We start from the raw sequence: 20,175 nt of genomic DNA on the forward strand, positions 1-20,175 counted from the left end.
CAGGAGCCTTGAATTTATAGAGCAGAGGCCATAGCCCATAGCGCTGGCAATAAGTAGTCTTGCAAACTTGAACTTGCATCATCCATGACAGAAGTTACTGCTTATTGATATATAATAATTGTAAGAACGACTCTATCCGATGGAGATTTGGGAAGAGGAATTAATGGATCAGAGAAAATAAAAAATTGATAAAAGAATTTGGGATAAGTAGACTGAATTCTACTTCAGAAATCTGAAATTGTAGGTTCCACCTAGTCTACCATTTTGCCTGTACATTTGATATCAATTCATGGTCAAGATTCATCGTACCTATCTGTACGATGGAGTTAAGATTTGCAAGGATGGACCCCCCCCCCCGAAGACTTTTAGACCCAAAGTCTGGTCAACACGCTTGAATTGACCCTGCAATTTGCCAAGTGGAAAGCCTGGCCTTACCAATATCATTTATATCCATCACGTACGTTTCCGTGTTTTTCCATTTCTAATCCTAGCTAGATGAGGGTTCGATATTTGTTTGAAGTTTTGAACTATTGTCCAAGCTTCAGATTGGCCGATTGGTTTCACACTTCATCTGCTCGGTGGGATCCAGCTTTCTTAAATGTTGAGTGTTTGGTCATGAATACTTGAATGATTTTGGACGTTGAATTGGAAATCTAAAAATTGGACCGGGTCAATTTAGTATGAACAATTGAGCAAATACCTTAAGTTGGAGCTTGCAAACTTAATAAGACCTGGAGAGAGAGAGAATCTGTTATTTTTTTTTTCTCATATTCAATGGATGATTGGGTTAGGTATGGGCTGGCTCACAACCATTCAGGATTCAGCAGCAGCTTAATGGGTGTAAAATAGGTTTTGATGAAGGGTAATTTGGTTTTTCCAAACAAGTTGCGACACGTAGCCCTTATCAACATCTTAGTGCTGAGTCAACAGACCAACTAGGTAAGTTAGCTTGGAGCATCTTGCCCAATCCGAACTCCACCTCGGTAAGGGTGAATTGGCGGATCTCGTAAGATTACTGGCGACCTGCCCAAGGAGTTGGCCGAGTTGAGGCGAGTTAAGACAACCCGCAAGGGAGAGCTCACTAACCATTCCCAACACTTTACCTAAGGGTGCCGGTGTTGTGACCCCTAGAACAGCTTGCCATACCACACACGAGATTTTACTTGAACGAACTGTAACCGTTGCATGGAACTCGCAACCGACAAATTGATATGCCTAATATTGCGGAAACAGCTCCGCCAGAAGCACAGGGCTGTTGCCAGGAGGCCTTGAGCCCTTGATGACTATAAAAGATGTCTAAATCCACCTGGAAATGTATACACACTAACACTCTCGAGCTCCCTCACACTCTCAAAGAAATCTTCATACATTTACTGACTTAAGCATCGGAGTGCCCTTCCCGGGTAGAAGATACCCGGGCACTCTCATCTCTCTCTGTCATCTACAGTATATTTCAGCTCGAACACATCAATATCAACTCAACAAGCCTCGGCTTAACGAACCTCCACTTTAGAGTCTGAATCATCTACCACGAGGGAGCTTCCAGATTGTGCGACATCTGATTATGGGTAAGTTGTATCTATTGGACTTGTTCAGGTCCATGCAAACCCGCTTGGCTTTCACGTTTCACGTTTCAAGAAAACACTCCCTCTGAATTTCTGGATTCCAATATGTCATTAGTAATCCATCTGTAATATTCTTTTAAACATTTCTAAAACTTCAAACTATCCTTATATTATTTTATGAGACTATTTTGTCCTTTTAATTTAGTTTTCTTCCCTAAAATTCTAATTCTCACATCTTTTTCTCTCTTGCTTTCAACAAAGTTCATCTTAACAGTAACTTGAGAATGATTATTTTCATCATTTGATAATTTTCAAAATTTTACTTTCACCATCAACCCTGTAATACTATTGGACTATAGTATATTGTCATGCTAGCCAGGTCCTTGTTACAATTTTTTTCCATACCCTTTATATATTAAGAATTTATTTTGTTGAATGCTATCTTCTTGAACTTACCCTGTCAAACTAACACTAACCGACCAACTGTTTAATTCACCCACCTGGTTCAATCTGCATGAACGGATAAGCCCATTTTTTAAAATGTGATTGAGAGGATAGAGTTAAATAGAGGGACATTATTGTAATCTTGAAAACGTTTAATTTTGGGTCATGGATTTACTAAAACAACTTATCCTATAATTTGCATTTTACTAAAAAATTTCTTATAGTTCGCAATTAATTTACTTAATCAATCTTTTATTAGATGAAAGTTGAAAATGACAATTTTAACTCTAACTTTCATTCAAATAAATTTAATCAAAAGAAACTAAAATTGAAAATATCATTTTTATCCCTAACAAGACACAAACAACCACTCTATTTTACCCTATTTGATCAATTTTATTTTCTATAGGAAGAAGTATTAGGTGTACTTTTGGAATAAAGAAATATGGGTTCATACCCATGAATATGTTCCATTCAGTTTAGGGGTATTTTTGGAATAAACAACTATGAGCCCATGCCCTTGAACATTTTCCTCTTAGTTTAGGTGTTCATGTTACTATTTTTAGATGGCGAAACAAATAGTCGTTCTTGAAAGGTGGATTAAGCAAGTAGAGTGCAAATTATATGGGTGTTTTAGTAAAATGAAAACTATGGAATATGTTTAAATAAATTCGTGAAACTATAAGGGGTATTCTAGTAAATGACCCTTTATTTTTTAAGGACAAATTTCTTAAACTGCCCTTATGATTTAGCAAATTGACTAATTATATCCCTGTTGTTTAATTATTGTCTTGCACCACCCATATTGTTTCTAACAATTGCCTAAAACTTTCCCTGCCGCAAATTTTTTGTCGTAAATCGTTCACATGTGACATTATATGACTGTTATATTTTTCAAAAATTCCTAATATGCCCTAAAAAATGCCCAAAACCTGCAGATGAGGAAACAGATTACTGCTCCGTCTCCATCTGTGTCTCGGGGCTTCGTCTCCATCTCCAATGCTTTACGCGGTGATCTTTGACCCTGCAATTGTTGCCTTTATGATTCTCTTCTTGTATATCTTATGGGCTTCTACAGGAACTTAAAATACTTGAATCTTTGTAGAGTCTTAACGTCCATTGTAATTGCGTTGCAGCTCTGGTTTTTACGACATTCTAGGCTTTCTCAGTAATGATACTCCTCCCGCCATTTTCGCCTCCACTCCGGGCCAATTCCAAATCTAACAGCTCTGAGTCTCTTCTCTCTTCAACTACACTTTGCAGTTTCTGCCGCAAACCTTTTAGGATTCTGGTGATTTATCAATTTCGGCGCTCCAAGAAATGGCGTGTTTCAGCTGCTGTTGGGGAATAATCAGGATATCAATACATTTACGAAGTATTCTGGTTACATACTCGAACTTAGCACGTCCGAGGCAGATTCTTTAACAAATTACAATCTGCCAAAGATTGATTCAATTTATCGTAGGAAACCGTTTATTCTGCGTTGCCTTATACAAATTAGTACTACTTTGGGTGATGGTTTGGGCTTCGGTATCTCGATAGCTTGATGGAACAATCAGATGAGATGTTCAAGCTGAGCTACATCAATCCACTGCCGTTCATGATTAATCTTTCTTTGTCAAGGGTGTTTATGGTATGGCTTTGGGACATTTGTTTCATTGACTACATAGGATGGTTTCCATAATTTAACTCAGAAAAAGGCAGAATGTAAACAGGAGTAGCTTTTTGATTTGTGTCAAAAAAATCTAAGGTTGCAAATACAAATATGTACAACAATGTAAATACGTACAATTATACAAAATAATATAGAATATAAGGTTTCACATTTTACAAATTTACATTTGTACTGAGCCTAAGGGCTTTCTTAGCTGGGACAAGTACAATGGTGGTTCACATCTTAGCCGTGATTTCCCACAGCATGTTAAATTGTTAACAACAAGAAATCTGGCCATTAATTTGGAAACGACAAAGCAATCGATGTTTATAAGGATGGCTCTTAGTTATTTGCTCCTATACACAAAGGAAGAAGGAGATTTTTAAGACCGACCCAACCCCTAACCAAACAAGAAGGATTAAACAGGTTGATTTGGACAACAATGTTTCCCGGCCATTGGAAGTAAATAAACCGATCGTCGAATGCAACTTCTGGTAGTAGTTTGGCGAATGCGGAGCAAATTATAGTTTTTGAAAATTTTTATAAGTTGGGATTTATTTAAAAATTTTGAAGAATAATTGAGGGGTAAATTTGACATTTCCTTTTTTTCTGTTGTTACTTAAGACAATATATAAACAATAAGGATATAATTAGTCAATTAACTAAACTATAAGAGTAGTTTAAGAAATTTTCTCTTTTAATAGAAAATGCAGAACAAAGGGAATTTAGAGTTTTAAGCAAAAAGTGCAACCATTATTCAAATTTTCCTCACAAAAACTTTGTAGGCATCTTGAAAGCATTTGCATCTAGCCACATACATCTCCCTTTGAATAAAACATACATGTACCGGAGATATTTCCATTGTATGGATAGAAGGTGGATGCCAATGTTTCAAACAGCATGAAGAACTATTTGGGAAGGGAATTTGGGCCCACAACCATCAAGTTCAACTAATCCTCCTTATTTCGGTTGTGAGACCAATGATAACATCCCAAACCAACTAAAAAGTGTATATGACCCACAACATCTATTGGGAATATCTCCTTACATGTATGTTAAATTTATAGGGAGATATTGCCAATATGTGATTGGATGCCCTGCCTCCATTTAGAGTGTAGAGTTTACTTGGAGGATATCCCATTGCCTTATTTTTGGCTGGGGTGGGGTTTTATTAATGAGTTCAGATTTGATCCTCACGGAACCTTCCTCACACTTTCCTTATAGCCTTTTTGTAACTGTGCATTGAGAACATTTCAATACTTGTCTGTTTTTTCTTTGAGGGAGAGAGATATTCCCAATACACAAGTACGATGGACTGTGAGGACGTCTTGTGTGGGTAAAATCCAATTTCTTTATTAATGATTTCACAACCATTATAATTTAGTAAATCCACTTTTGCCATATGTTGACAACTTCACTCATTTGCCTGTTGTGGTGGGTTGAGTGCACCGACATTATAGATGAAAAATTTGGAGAGCCTAAGAAGGTGTTTGATAGTGTAAAAATAGCCGACTGGTTACATCTCAATCCATCGTCTACAATATTTTCTCGTGGATGGCCCATACTATGACATGGACAATTTGTAAAAGAGATTCGATATAATGCACTTGTGTTACATTGGTCGAACTACTATCATTTTATTTAATCTTTTAATATAATTTAATTTATATAAAAATTATTTTTTAAATTATTTATTATTGAAGATAATATTATGATGACAAATATATTTATTTTATATTTATTAATAATTATGGATTGGTGTTTTATTTTACGGAGAAGTACGAAAACACCTGATGCAAAATTCTGAATTCCAACCCCCCCTACTAGTAGCCCTCTCCCCCCTATAAACCACATCCTCCCCGTGAATTTGGCATCAATTCATGATCAAGATGCATTCCCCCTGTACTAAGGGATTAAAATTCTGATCTAGGTTGATTAGTCATTCACCTTTTATTTTATTCGTTATTGTTTTATATTATTATTTCAAACTATTTTTAGCTTACATTATGATTCTTTTTCAATCATGGTCGTACAGAAGCAAATGAATCTGATCATATAAAATCGGAGTGAATTCAAATCGAATCAAGCCATATTCGAATTCGATTCCTATTATAAAACAAGTGATTCGAATTCGATTTAAGATCCGTCAGATATGCAAAAGTCTCGATTTTGACTAAAATTTTGAATAATCAATTTAATTCGATTTTATAGAAAAAAACCCTAAATCTAAAATCCAAAACAAAAACATAGAAAAAGACGAGAGAGAGAAGTAAAGAGAGAACAAGAATATTTGAACCATCGACAGAAGTTAACTTCAATAGCAGGCAGCAACCGATTCTCTTGAGAGCTAAAATGAATTGCCGTACTTGCAAAGGTTAGAAAGTTTAGAATACGGGAAGAGGAAGAGGAAGAGGAAGAGGAAGAGGAGAAACGGGAGAAGAAAAGCCTCTCTCGATAAATTAAAAGGCTGAAACCTGAAAAAGTAACTGCAAAAAGCTGAAGTCTGAAAAGTAACCGCCATAGTTTAGTCTTATCCGTCAGTCAGATAACTTTTATTTGTCTTTGTAATAACAAATGAACAGTTGGACACTTTGGGTATCGTGTAAAAGAGTGTAACTTGAACTAAAATTTTAAAATAATATATATTATCGAATTCGAATATTTATCGGATCAAAATCATATATTTGAATATATATATTTGAATTCGATCCGATTAAATAATTCGGTATAAAAATCATATTTGAATTCGACCATTTATTCAATTCGAATAATTCGAATTCGATTTGTTTAAGTTGAATCTTGAATTCGAATTTTCGGATACCGTTTACACCACTATATGAAAACCCTCTCAAATGGATACTAATAGTTTATCCGGGAGTGCTTCAAAGCAGCTGAACTACAGCTCTCTCAGACAAGTCGATGCATACACGCAACTCCTCCGGCCTCCGCCGCCTTGTCCCACTCTGAAAAAAAAAAAGTTAGTTTATTTAGTAGTTTACGCGCGTTTAATTAGGAGTCCTCCGGTACGCTATAAATCCAGGTGGTGTTGGAGATGGAAGAGAAAAAATGAAAATGGTGAGTTCAAGAAATTTGAGCAGCGTGTTACTCATGCTGCTATTGTTCTGCCTGACGGGTGGTGTGAGCGTGAGCGGGAGCGGGCAGAGCGCTTCCAACGTGTATTGCATCGTACCACTACTACAACCCCAAGCAGCACGGCTGGGACCTGGGACCTGAACGCAGTTAGCGCCTACTGTTCTACATGGGATGCCAACAAACCCCTCTCTTGGCGAAGCAAATATGGATGGACTGCCTTCTGCGGCCCTGTCGGTCCCAGAGGCCGAGCTGCCTGCGGCAAGTGCTTGTTGGTAATTAAGTCCCAACAAACAGAACCCTCCTCGATCTCGATCCTCTATCTTTTAATTTCAACAATAAGTGTAATTTACTACTGATTGAAAATTAATTGGATGACATGAAACATGATCCATGCATGCAGGTCACAAACATGAAAACCGGCGCTAAGGTAACAGTGAGGATCGTGGATCAGTGCTCCAATGGTGGTTTGGACTTGACTGGGGTGTGTTCAAGAAAATTGACACCGATGGCAGCGGCTACAACGCTGGCCACCTTACTGTCAAGTACCAGTTCGTCAACTGCGGCAATAATGATGCTTATGCTAATGCTAGTGCCCAATAAGAAGCAATCTTCCCTAATAAACCTGCATCTATATATATTCATCCCTACTGCAAACATGATCCATCTAGCTGTTTCATTTGAACCCTCTTAATTATAGTCTTAATTACTGAAATAAATTAAAAGAAGGGATTAATGCATCATCAACCTCATCTCTCTCTCTCTCTCTCTCTCATGAAGATGATGGCATGTGGGATGGAATTGGTTTTCTCTTCTTTGACTTTTGGCTTGAATACTATAGAGTTAGAATTAAACCATCCAATCAATTGCTTACAGGTAAAAAAAGTCCAACCATCCAATACATTCATCAGGATTCACAATTGGATATTTTTTTAGCCAAGAAGAAGATGGTTCTCAGGATGGGCTTAACAGTAAGCATTAATTCCATTAATGTAATTCGCCATGTATGGATGAATAGTACTCATTCCTGCCTCTCATTTTGTGCTTTTTGAATGGAAGCAATGGAAGTCGGATGAACGAAAATTAAAGAGCAATAACTGTCTCATTCATTCTATTGGTTCTCAAAAGCAATGTCTCAAACATGAGAAGGAAATAGAAACAAGGAGGCTTGACTACTGTTTTCATTTTTTTTTGAGACTTTGGCTATCAGACTGGATAAGTAGATGTTCTCGTTAATTATCACTGGATGTATCTGGGTCAATTGCCTAAATAATTAATCTATTTTGTGGACCATGGCTTATCTTATCTTGTTATATTGAGTCACTTGAAAGAGAGCGGATGATTAACTGAACTAGATGGCTGAGACCGCATCTACTCCCAACAAAAAATCACTTCAACATGATCTGGTACCACACATCTCACTAAAAGATCACGGCCTATCATGTTTGAGATGGGTCTGGGTTCCATCCCCATAAAAACTCTGCATGCACCCTGAAACATTGTTTCCGATGTGCGGATGGATGCCAAAACTCTCGGGATGCGTACAAGGTTTTTGTGGGGAGGAGATCATGTATCATTTGAAATGTGCAGTGTCATATCATGTTGGAACGTGAAGCAGTTTTTGATGGGAGTAGATGGCTGTGTTTGTAGCTGTGGGTCCGATAATAACTTCCCGTGCCGTGCCAGCCATAAATGCAAAGTGAGAGATTGAATAATTATGACGATATGCATTTTATTGGCTTGCATGAGGCATTATGATTGGTCCCACATCCATGACACAGCCATCAAGTTCAGCCAATTCACAATTACACAAAGTGACAGATCTTGTTCACTTAATTTTAGGTTCAGTTTGGAAGTAGTACAAATGCAAATATAAGATTTTTTACTCTACATATTTGCATTTGTATTCCTTCTAAACTCAGCCTTACAAGAAAAATAATTTAAGGTGGCGGTGGTATGACGACCTAGATTAGAACCACCACTGGCTTAGGCCTTTAGACCACCGCTTCAGAGGTAAACCGGCAGTTAGACCTGTTCATGGGCCAGGTGGCCCGATGGGTCGGCCTGGCCTGGCCCGGCCCGACCTTCGGATGGGTTTGAACAGGCTTTTTGGCCCGTAGGCTTAACCTCGGGCCAAAAAGCTCGGTCCGTATAAAATTCGAGCCGGGCTCGGACTTTGTCAAAATAGCCCGGCCCGGCTCAACCTATAGTTAAACCTAAGTAAAAAACCCTATGTGATGTCCATTTGAATAAATTTTTTGATTTGAGAATGTTGTTGATTCACTTGTAGGCCCATTGTTCATTTAAATATGGGAAAAAAACATCTAAATTAAAATAGAAAATGTCCATTTGAATAGGGAAAATTTTGAATTTCTTTTATTAGGTCGGGCTTCGAGCTCGGACTCAGGCTCGGGCTTCGGGCTTTTTATCAGGGCTGGGCTCGGGCCCAAGTTGTAGGCCCGTTGGTCGGACCGGGCTCGAGCTCGGGCTCAGGCCTAACATTTTTCTATTAATAAAGAGTCAAAGCCTGGCCCGGCCCGGCCCATGAATAAATCTACCGACAGTCATGAGTTCACCCCCTAAACCGCTGCCAGCCTAGATTAGGACCATCGACTTAGATAGAAAAGACTTGCCTTTGAGGACTGGTCCAAGGCGGTTCTATCATCCCTAAAGCGGCGGTATATCAGAACCACCAGCTTAGAATTAATGAAGGTGGCGGTCTAAACCATTGGGTAAATATCTTTGGATCGCCACCTTAGGTTAATTGGGATGTTACTTCCATTTTTAGGTGGCAGTCTGAACTAGCGGCTTAGACCTCTTTAGACCCCTGCCTTATATCCTTTGGACTGCCGTGTTAGGTGCTTTTTATGTCTAAGGTGGCAGTCATACATCCACCGATTTTGCTTTTTTTTTTATTTATATCAAGTTGATTTCAACATTTTTTACCTATTAAATACAAATCTCGTGGCAATTAATATATAAAAATCAATTTAAATAAAAAAAATGAAATTTAAAAATAAAATCTTTAAATTGAATTATTAATTATTATAACATCCAAAACAAATTGCTTAAATATAATATCCAATTGACATATAAAAAGTATAGGGAATTTAAAAAAATCAACTTCTTGAATAACGTAACACATCTTCCAATGCAAATCCACTTAACATAATGGTTGAACTTGCAAATAATAACATATAAATTGTTAGAGAATGTAAAGTAAATGAGATATCAAATGCGGTTCTAATCATATTGGAATAGCATCTGGGTTTTGCACTCAAGGCTCAGTTTAGGAGTACAAATATAGTTATGTATAGTGCAAAACCTTATATTTTTATAAATTTGTATTGTACACATGGAAACAATACAAATAATATAGTTTTCAAAATTTGAGTATGTCAATTAAAGTTTTATTTTATTTTTCTAATTGGTTATTAATTTCTATTTAGGCTTTGACAATTTTCTACCTGCCAAGTTTTTATCCTAACTCCATATAAAGCATTTTGCACATTAATGTTTTCTACAATGATACCGGATACACATGACATGCTTTATCTTTCCCTAGCCCTTCTAAGCTGTAAAGAGAGTGAAAATGACAGTAATAGACAAGATTATTAATATATAATCAGATATATTTCACCTCATTAATTTAAGAAAAATGAAAATGAAATTCAGTTGTATATCTGGGTCCATTTGGTTCGCAGTCATAATCAGAATCGGAATTAGAATGGTTTATTACCATAGTCTATTTGGTTCAAGACAAGAATGGAAATGGGAATTAGAATTAGTAGGAATGGAATTTCATTCCCAAGGGACAAGGGAAGGGTAGGGAATGGTCATTCCTTCAAATGGGAAAATGCCATTCTAGCAAGAATGGGAATGAGATTCCGATTCCACTCAACCATACATTTGGAACCAGAATAGCCCATTTTGATTCTGATTCCAGACCCTTATTTCCCAAACCAAATGGTCTAGTTATGGTCTTCATAAAGGTATGTATGCACAGGATCAGAGCCTATATGACCAAGTAGTCAATCCCCATTGCCCCCATTATAATTAATTAAATTTTATCAGCACAAGGTATGAGTGGGCTTGTGCTTGTCCATGCTTAAATTCCGATGTATTTTTTGTGTGAGGGGGTGTATTAGAGAATAAAAACCTATTTAGGACCTCACATAACAACTTAAGCTTTTTGGTTGGATGGTTCCTTCACAGTATGTATGTAACTTATTACCTAATACCATGTCCAGGGCACAGTTGATGTGGTGAATATAAACATTGGAACACCCAGTTTGTATGGATACACAATCATCTCCTGTAAAAATATAAATTGGTGCATAGTTAAGAAAAAAACCTAAGCAAATTTCTAAGCTTTCATTATGGATCTCTAGACATGCATTTTATTCATCAAAATTGGTCACTGAATGTGCTTATTATGTTGTGCCTATTGGATCCGATCCCTTTATTTTCTTATGAAAAACAGCTCGACTACAAGGACAGATAGCAGGTTGCCATGTGAGGTCCTCATAATTTGCTAAGTGGCATGAATAAGAACAAACCACATAAATGAGTACGTCATTGTAAGTATGTTAAATGAATACTTTCAATTTTTTTTTGACACCTGTCCCTTCAAATACTTCCAACCTACCATTGAAAAAGATTGAAGACAACTTTTATCAAATAAAGTACTCACTGAATGTGTTTCCTAACGGATGCCAAAAAAATGAAAAATCATGATGAAATAAAATTAAAAGAGGTGATACCTCAGAAGAAAGAGAGAGATGGCAAAGTAAGAGGAGTTTGGAGTTTCAGAAAATATCCTTCTAATTTTAAATACTTATTCACACAAGAAATGGTTGACAGTCAATTGTTTAGGCAATCGGACATGGATCCGGATACATTCAGTGACAACCTGAATATCTACTCATCCAGAGATACCCAACTACCCAAGAGTCTAAAATTGAAAACAACTGGGACAGGCCTCAAAGACAAAATCACGGGCTCAATATCTTTATTGTTTCTACTTGCTTTCCATGTAGGAGATATTGCTTTGGAGAACCAATAGTAGGAATTAATGAAATAGAATTAATTCTGATGAGCATGCATGGATCAATGACATAGTGATAACTTGTTAATTATATGATATGACGTCCTTCAATTTCTTTCATCCTACTGCCATTGCTTCCATTTAGAAACTGATCACAAAAATTAAACAAAGGAACAAGATTCATGAAGCCGGTTGAGATAAGGCTTGGATGATAATGATAATTGCTTAGTTACTGTAATTAAGCCCGTTTTGGTCCCTACCATCCAATTTTAATTGATGAATGCATCGGATGGCTTAAATGCTATGAACTTGCTAATCAAAATGATGGCCGGCCGGACTCTTTTTCTTCTTTTTATCTGTAAGCAATTGATTATTATTTTTTTTTCCAAAGTCTAAAGTAATCAATCCAAAAGTCAAAGAAAAGGGAATCAACGTCATCCCACTTATTATCTTCATGATTTTTGGCTTATCTTAATTAATGAGAGAGAGAGAGAGTAAATGTATGCACACATCAGATTGATCCACTCTTTTATTTCAGTAAGGGGGAGGGGTTCAAATCATACAGATTTGCAGATTTGCAGTAAGGATCAAATACATACATACATATAAATATATAGATGCAATTTTATTACATGGAAGAGTGTGGCCTCATTCATCAGTAGCATAATAACCATCGCCGCAGTTGACGAACTGGTAATTCACAGTGAGGTGGCCGGCGTTGTAGCCGCTGCCATCGGTGTCAATTTGCTGGAACACACCCCAGTCCAAGTCCAAACCACCATTGCCACACTGATCCACGATCCTCACTGTTACCCGAGCGCCTGTTCTCACGTTTGTGACCTGCATCCATCCATCCATCCATTCATCCTAATTAAGTTTAATTGTTTAGATGCATGCAGAATATATAATTAATGTTAAATGGGACTTACCAGCAAGCACTTGCCACAGGCGGCCTGGCCTCTGGGACCGACGGGGCCGCAGAAGGCAGTCCACCCATATTTGCTTCGCCATGAGAAGGGCTTGTTGGCATCCCATGTGGAACAGTAGGCGCTAACTGCGTTCAGGTCCCAGCCGTTCTGCTGGGGGTTGTAGTAGTGGTACGATGCATACACGTTGTTTGCGCTCTGGGCGCTCACACTCACACCACCCGTCAGGCAGCACAATAGCAGCATGACTAACCCAGTTCTCATATTTGAACTCCCCATTTTCATTTTTTTTCTTCGATCCACCTCCATAAAATGGTTTTGGAAAGCTCTGATTTATCTATATATAAATATATAGATCTAGAGAGAGAGAGCACTGGAGGGCGGAGGCCTAAATCAAATGTACTTACACAAGGAAACATTTTTTATTTGAGGATGGGTGGGGTGGGACCTGGCTGGATGAGTTGCGTGTTTGGGTGAATCTTTTAGCTTCACAGGTTCACATGACGACATGGATGATGTGGCCATGTTTTCCACTGGTCAAGCTCAAAAGCTCCTTATCTGTTAAGGGTCGTTTGGTGATGAATTATAAACTTTTTTTTTTTTTTTGCTAAGTAAGAAGTACATACTATGAAGGAAGTTTCTGACGGGCAATATAATTTAGGGCCCACAAGGTCTATTGCCAAAGGCAGATTTCAGCATAGAGCCGCTTGGCACATAGCAAAAGCCAGAGCAAAAACTCTTATAGGTATGTACTTAATTGGTTTGAAAACCATTATATAAGAGGTGAGGCTTGAATTCAGGCTGAATTTTGATTAGGACATGTTTGGTTTACCAGATAATATGAGAGAAACAAAATGTTGAGGGGAAGTTCAAGAAACTTCATAAAACTTCTTGGGAACTTTCTTTTACTTTCTCTTTCTCTCTTATTTTCTGGTAAACCAAACAAGCCTAAAAATTAAATTTAATATGTAATTGGATAACCTACTTTATCTAGAAGAATGAGACTCACACTAATACAACATCTAGAAGCTGCGTTTTTATATTTGAGTTGGGAAACTGAAACAAAATTCGATCTGTTGTTGTATTTTCTTTTGGGTAAAGGGATTTGATTTGTTTTTGAAAAATATGAACTTTCTTACTTGAATTATCAATTTTTTATTTTATGTTTTTTTTTCAATTAAAATGTACACAACCTTCTTCTCAGTGGAAGATCGTCCACCCGTTTAAAATAAGAGCCCTCGTTTCTGAAATGATCAAAATGAATGAAAGGACAATCTAGCTAAAGGAGGTTTAAGAGAGGTCGTCTAGGGGCAAGATCAACTATATATTTCATAAGAATGATATTAGGCTCCGCTTGGTTCATGGGAATTGGGGTCTGAAATTGGAATCAGCTGAACCAATTGTTTGGTTGAGTGGAATTGAAATCCCATTTTCAATATTCCTGCTGGAATGACATTCTTCCATTTGAGGGAATGATCATTCTCTGCCCTTCTCTTGGGAATTAAATCCCATTCTTTTTTATTCCAATTATCATTCCCATTCCTGTCTGAACCAAACAGACTATGGGAATAGACCATTCTGATTCCGATTCTAACTGTGAACCAAACGGACCCTTAGTTTATACAGGCAAAATTAAAGAAGGGTCAAAGGTGACTCTCATAATCCGTTTCTATAAAAAACTGGATCGATTGGCCAATTAAATGAAAATCACCTGAACCAACCAGTTGTGAGGTTGAACCAACTGGTTTAAAGTGGTGCACCAGAATGGGCCTCTTTTTGGGGTATGTAAAACAGTCCTCAGAATAAGTTAAATAATTAGGGTCATTAACTTCTTTTTTTTTTCTTTCACCAGTGGAAGTGTTTAGCTCAGAAAGTTTCAGGACCTTGGGTGTGTATAGGAGACATAAATTTAAACTTTACTAAGGATGACAAGATTGGTGGAAAGCAGATCGGCAATTCAGTTCTTGCAAGAAATAGAAAATCTCTCAGGAAAATTGGATGCAAAATTCTGATCAGTCATGGCTGGAAGTTCACTTGGAATAACAAGAGGGAGGGTCAAGACAATGTAAGAGAGGATAGATATAACTGTAACAAATGAGGATTGGCTCAATCTATTCCAAGAATCCAGGGGGTCTTGCATCTGTTGTTGAGTGGCTCTGATCATATCCCTATTGTTATGGACACCTCTCCAGAGCAAAAGAAGTTGAGAAGGCCTTTCAGGTTTGAAAATATTTGGTCTACCCATGAAGATTGCTCAAAGATGATTAAGGAAATGTGGAGTTCAACCAGTGAAAGCAATTCCTAAGATTCCATAAAAAAGAAGTGTAGAAATCTGAAAGTTGAATTAAGAAAATGGAATAAGAAAGTATTTTGGGAAGGTATAAGATAAAATAAAATCTTTGCAAGAGGAGATAAGCCTAGAGAGAAGTGCTCCAGAATGTTCTTTTCAGCAGCAAAGTTAATAAGGGTGTGTTTGGTTCGTGGACAGGACCGGAATTGAAACCACCTATTCCTGACATCTGTTTGGTTTAGTCAGAAATCAGAATCAGATTCCGATTGTCACTGTTTGGTTCAACTAGAAGTTGGAATTGAAATCAGCCAAAGTTTTCAATTTTCCCCTGTTAAAAGAACATCAAAAACATCTAATTATATATTTTCAACTTATACACACATTAGCAACCTGCTACCAAGTGCAGGAGAAAATATGAAAAAAAAAAGAAAAACACATAAACAAACAAAAATCACAAAAACACTACGTGTATATCAAATAGTAGAAAATAAAACTAGGTGGCTCAATCCCATTACTTGATTTTGCCCCCAAGTTGAGTCTTGTCGCCTTATTTGTCTGAGTTAATTGACCTAACCCATGAAGAACTAAATTCTTCCTTCTAGTTGGCAATTCATCAAACAACCACAATTCAGCCATGATTGGAGGTGCCAAGTGGCAAAATATGTTAATGTTACTAGCTTCCCTGGCGTGGGTTGGTTGGTGGCAATTCATCAAACAACCACAATTCAGCCATCATAGCTTTAGTCGATTCCTTGGTGGTACAATAGCATACATTAAAAATATTCCTAGAGTAACAAATTGTTAAAAGTATTGTTAGTTTATTTAATTTTGCGTTTAGTTGAATAATCCCTGAGTTTTAAGGAATTAGTTAGAGTTTGAAAGAGTCTTTTCTATTGAGCATTATCTTAGGAAAATCCCATGATCGTAGTGTTTGTTATTCATGTGAGGCTATTTAAAGCCAATTCTATTATTCAATAAAGATTTCCCTTCCATTTGATATAATTGCAGAATATTCAACATATGGTATCAGAGCTCCTCACTAGGGCTTGAATACTCAACAAAGCAGTAGCTTTCTGACTTGCAACAGCAAGAGTCAATGGTAGGAGAAGGAAATAATTTTGTGCAACTAGCTATTCCACATTTCGACGGACACTATGATCATTGGTTCATTCTCATGGAAAATTTCTTGCACTCTAAAGAATACTGGAACCTGGTAGAGAATAGGATCACAAAATATCCTGAAGGAACTGTTCTAAGTGATGCTCAAAACAAAGTTCTGGAAGATCAAAAACTGAAGGACTTGAAGCCAAGAATTACCTCTTCCAAGCCATAGATCGAGCCATTTTGGAGACAATCTTGAAAAAGGATACTGCAAAAGACATATGGGATTCGATGAAAAAGAAGTATCAAGGCACAACTAGAGTCAAACATACACAGTTGCAGGCTCTTCGTAAAGAGTTTGGGATGCTTCACATGAAGGTGGGAGAATCAGTTAATGACTACTTTGCAAGAGTGCTTACAGTAGTCAACAAGATGAGAATCCATGGAGAAAATATGGATGATGTCATAGTAATTGAAAAGATTCTGAGATCTATGACACCTAAATTTGATTATGTGGTTTGTTCCATTGAGGAATCTAATGAGATAGATTACCTTTCCATTGATGAATTGCAAAGCAACCTGTTTGTGCATGAGCAAAGAATTATTGGTCATGTAATGGAGGAACAAGTGCTGAAAGTGAGTCAAGAAAACAACTCACCTAGTAGAGGAAGAGGTCGTGGAAGCTATAGAGGTCGTGGTAGAGGAAGAGGAAGAGGGAGACAAGGCTCATTTGATAAGTCTACTGTTGAGTGTTACCATTGCCATGAAATTGGGCATTTTCAGTATGAGTGCCCTAACAAAGAGCAAGGTAACATAGCAAATTTTGCTGAAGCTAAAGAAGAAATGTTGCTTATGGCTTATGTGACTATGCAAGAAGATACCGTTGACAAGCTGTGATATCTTGATTCTGGATGTAGTAACCACATGAGTGGAGACAAGGAGCTTTTTGCAAAACTTGATGAAAGCTTCAGAGAGAATGTAAAGCTGGGAAACAACTCTAGCATGTGTGTCAAAGGGAAAGGAGACATCAACATTAAAGTAAATGGGGTGGATTGAAGAGCAATCTGATAATTATTGGTCAATTACAAGAAAAGGGATTTGCAATTCATATTCAAAAGAATGTGTGTCAAATACATCATTCTGAGAAAGGTTTGTTGTTACAAGCTGAGATGACTCCAAACAGAATGTTTGCATTGCAAACAAATGCCTCATCTTGTGATCCTAAGTGCTTCAAATCTACTACTCAAGAGGATGCAAGCTGGCTGTGGCATTATAGGTATGGACATCTAAGTTTCAATGGTTTGAAAACTTTGCAACAGAAGCAAATGATTACTGGATTACCAATGCTGCAAGCTCCCTAAAAAATTTGTGAAGAATGCATGATTGGGAAGCAACACCGTGAGTCATTTCCTCAACAAAGCATCTAGAAATCATCACAAATTCTTCAACTAGTTCACTCAGACATATGTGGACCTATTAATCCTATCTCCAACAGTGGCAAGAGGTACTTTTTGACTCTTACTGATGATTTTAGTAGGAAGACTTAGGTGTATTTCTTATTCGAAAAATCTGAGGCTCTAACTGTTTTCAAGAAGATTAAAATTATGGTTAAGAAAGAAGCAGGGGTACTTAATAAAGCATTCCATAGTGATCGCGGAGGAGAATTAACTTCACATGAATTCACTACCTTTTGTGAAGAAAATGGTGTACGTAGACAGTTAACAACAGCCTACACTCCACAACAAAATGGGATTTCAGAAAGGAAAAATCGTACCATTATGAATATGGTATGCTGTATGCTCACAAGAACAAAGGTGCCTAAGACCTTTTGGCCTGAAGCTGTGTGTTGGAGTGTTCATATCTTGAATAGATGTCCAACATTTGCTGTGAAAGATATGACTCCAGAAGAAGCTTGGAGTGGGAACAAACCAGGAGTTGCTCATTTCAAAGTGTTTGGTTACTTAGCTTATGCTCATGTTAATGATAAGCTAAGAAGCAAACTTGAAGACAATAGTGTGCCATGTGTTTTGCTTGGGATTAGTGAGGAGTCTAAGGCCTATAGGCTGTATAATCCACTCACTAAAAGAATCATAATCAGCAGGGATGTAATTTTTGACAAAAAAGCATGTTCAAATTGGACAGATAAAGGAGAAGAAAAGATAACTATGAATCTTGAAGGAAATGAGGAGAACTCAGTGGTGGACACTAGTTCAAAAGACTTAGTTGGTGAAAATGAATCTTCGAAAAATGAATCAACTAGAGACAATTTGGAGGAGCACAGAATCTGAGAACCAAGATTAAGAAGACCTCCTGTTTGGATGACAGATTATGTGAATGGGGATGAGTTATCTGATAATGAAAATACTGCTCAAATAACCTTATTTGTTGACAGTGATCCAATCACTTTTGATGACGCCATGAAAAGTTTGAAATGGAGGAAATCTATGGACTTAGAAATTGAAGCCATTGTGAAAAATAATACTTGGGAACTTGTTGAGCTACCAACAGGAGAAAAAACTATCGGAGTCAAATGGATTCTACAAGAAAAAGCTCAAGGAAAATGGAGAAATTGACAAGTATAAAACTAGGCTAGTAGCTAAGGGCTACACACAAGAATATGGGGTAGACTATGCTGAAGTTTTTGCACCTGTGGCTAGGCATGCTACAATTCGATTGGTGGTGTCATTGGCAGCCCAAAACAGTTGGCTAATTTATCAACATGATGTAAAGTCAGCTTTCTTGCATGGAGACTTGAATGAAAAAGTTTTTGTGGAGCAACCACCAGGGTATGTCAAGAAAGGAGAAGAACAGAAGGTGTACAAATTAAAGAGGGCCTTATATGGACTGAAACAAGCTCCTAGAGCTTGGTACAGTCGTATTGAGTCCTACTTCACAAAGGTGGGTTTCAAGAAGTGTTCTTATGAGCATACCTTATTCATCAAGCATGGAAAATAAGGTACAATTTTAATTGTATGTCTTTATGTAGATGATCTCATATATACTGGAAATGGTGAGGCAATGTTTCTTGAATTTAAGAAGTCTATGATGGTTGAGTTTGAGATGACAGATATGGGAAAGATGCATTATTTCCTAGGCATGGAGGTTAAACAAACAACTGATGGGATTTTTGTTGGACAAAAGAAGTATGCTCAGGAAGTACTTGTGAGATTTCAAATGAATGATTGCAATTCAGTCCAAAATCCTATTGTTCCAGGAACTAAGTTGATTAAAGATGTCAATGGAACAAAGGTTGACAGTACATATTTCAAGCAAATAGTAGGAAGTTTGATGTACCTAACTTCCACACGACCTAATTTAATGTTTGTGGTAAGCTTGATTAGCAGATTTATGGAGTCCCCTACGGAGCTTCATTTTCAGGCAGCAAAAAGGGTCTTGAGGTACATAAAAGGAACTGTAGATTATGGTCTATTTTATCAGAAAAATTCAGAATCAAGTCTAATGGGATTTAGTGACAATGATTATGGTGAAGATTTGGAGGACAGGAAAAGCACATCTGGATATGTTTTCATACTGAGTTCTGTTGCTGTTGCTTGGTTCTCTAAAAAACAACCTATTGTCACATTAACAACAACTGAAGCTGAGTTCATAGCTGCAGCTTCTTGTGCTTGTCAAGTTATTTGGATGAGGAGAATACTTGAAGTATTATGTTGTACACAGAGGGAGGCTACTAAGATATTTTGTGACAATAGCTCCACTATCAATTTATCAAAGAACCCTGTGCTACATGGAAGGAGCAAACATATCGCCATCAGATTTCACTTTCTTTGTGATCTTACTAAAAATGGTGTGGTGGAGTTGGTTCATTGTCAAAGTTAGGAGTAGGTAGCAGATATTTTTACCAAACCATTGAAGCTGGAGACTTTCTTGAAGATGCGCAATATGCTCGAAGTCAAATTAAACCCATTTGTAAACTGAACCATGTTCAGTTTAGGGGAGGATGTTAAAAGTATTGTTAGTTTATTTAATTTTGTGTTTAGTTGAATAATCCCTGAGTTTTAGGGAATTAGTTAGAGTTTGAAAGTCTTTTCTGTTCAACA

General features: G+C 37.2%; 2 protein-coding genes and 1 long non-coding RNA gene across 3 annotated transcripts; 2 read left to right on the plus strand and 1 right to left on the minus strand.

Moving 5' to 3' along the window:
* The first annotated feature begins 6,420 nt into the window (after positions 1–6,420).
* LOC104612444 (uncharacterized) lies at positions 6,421–8,053 on the plus strand. Its single transcript, XR_016084187.1, has 2 exons — positions 6,421–7,028; positions 7,157–8,053. It is a non-coding gene; the product is annotated as an uncharacterized LOC104612444 (long non-coding RNA).
* Positions 8,054–12,301: 4,248 nt separating this feature from the next.
* LOC104612446 (pathogenesis-related protein PR-4-like) lies at positions 12,302–13,075 on the minus strand. The gene is made up of 2 exons (XM_010279862.3): positions 12,730–13,075; positions 12,302–12,640 (listed from the first exon to the last, which is right to left on the minus strand). The coding sequence occupies exons 1-2, from the start codon at positions 13,033–13,035 to the stop codon at positions 12,449–12,451; spliced, it is 498 nt and encodes a 165-aa protein (XP_010278164.1). The 5' UTR covers positions 13,036–13,075; the 3' UTR covers positions 12,302–12,448.
* Positions 13,076–16,112: 3,037 nt separating this feature from the next.
* On the plus strand, positions 16,113–17,014 carry LOC148804104 (uncharacterized). Its single transcript, XM_088899488.1, has 2 exons — positions 16,113–16,180; positions 16,291–17,014. The coding sequence occupies exons 1-2, from the start codon at positions 16,113–16,115 to the stop codon at positions 17,012–17,014; spliced, it is 792 nt and encodes a 263-aa protein (XP_088755614.1).
* Positions 17,015–20,175: the final 3,161 nt, after the last annotated feature.

Source organism: Nelumbo nucifera, chromosome 1 (genome assembly GCF_055504915.1).
Source record: "Nelumbo nucifera cultivar China Antique chromosome 1, China Antique-T2T, whole genome shotgun sequence".
Lineage (NCBI taxonomy): Eukaryota > Viridiplantae > Streptophyta > Magnoliopsida > Proteales > Nelumbonaceae > Nelumbo > Nelumbo nucifera.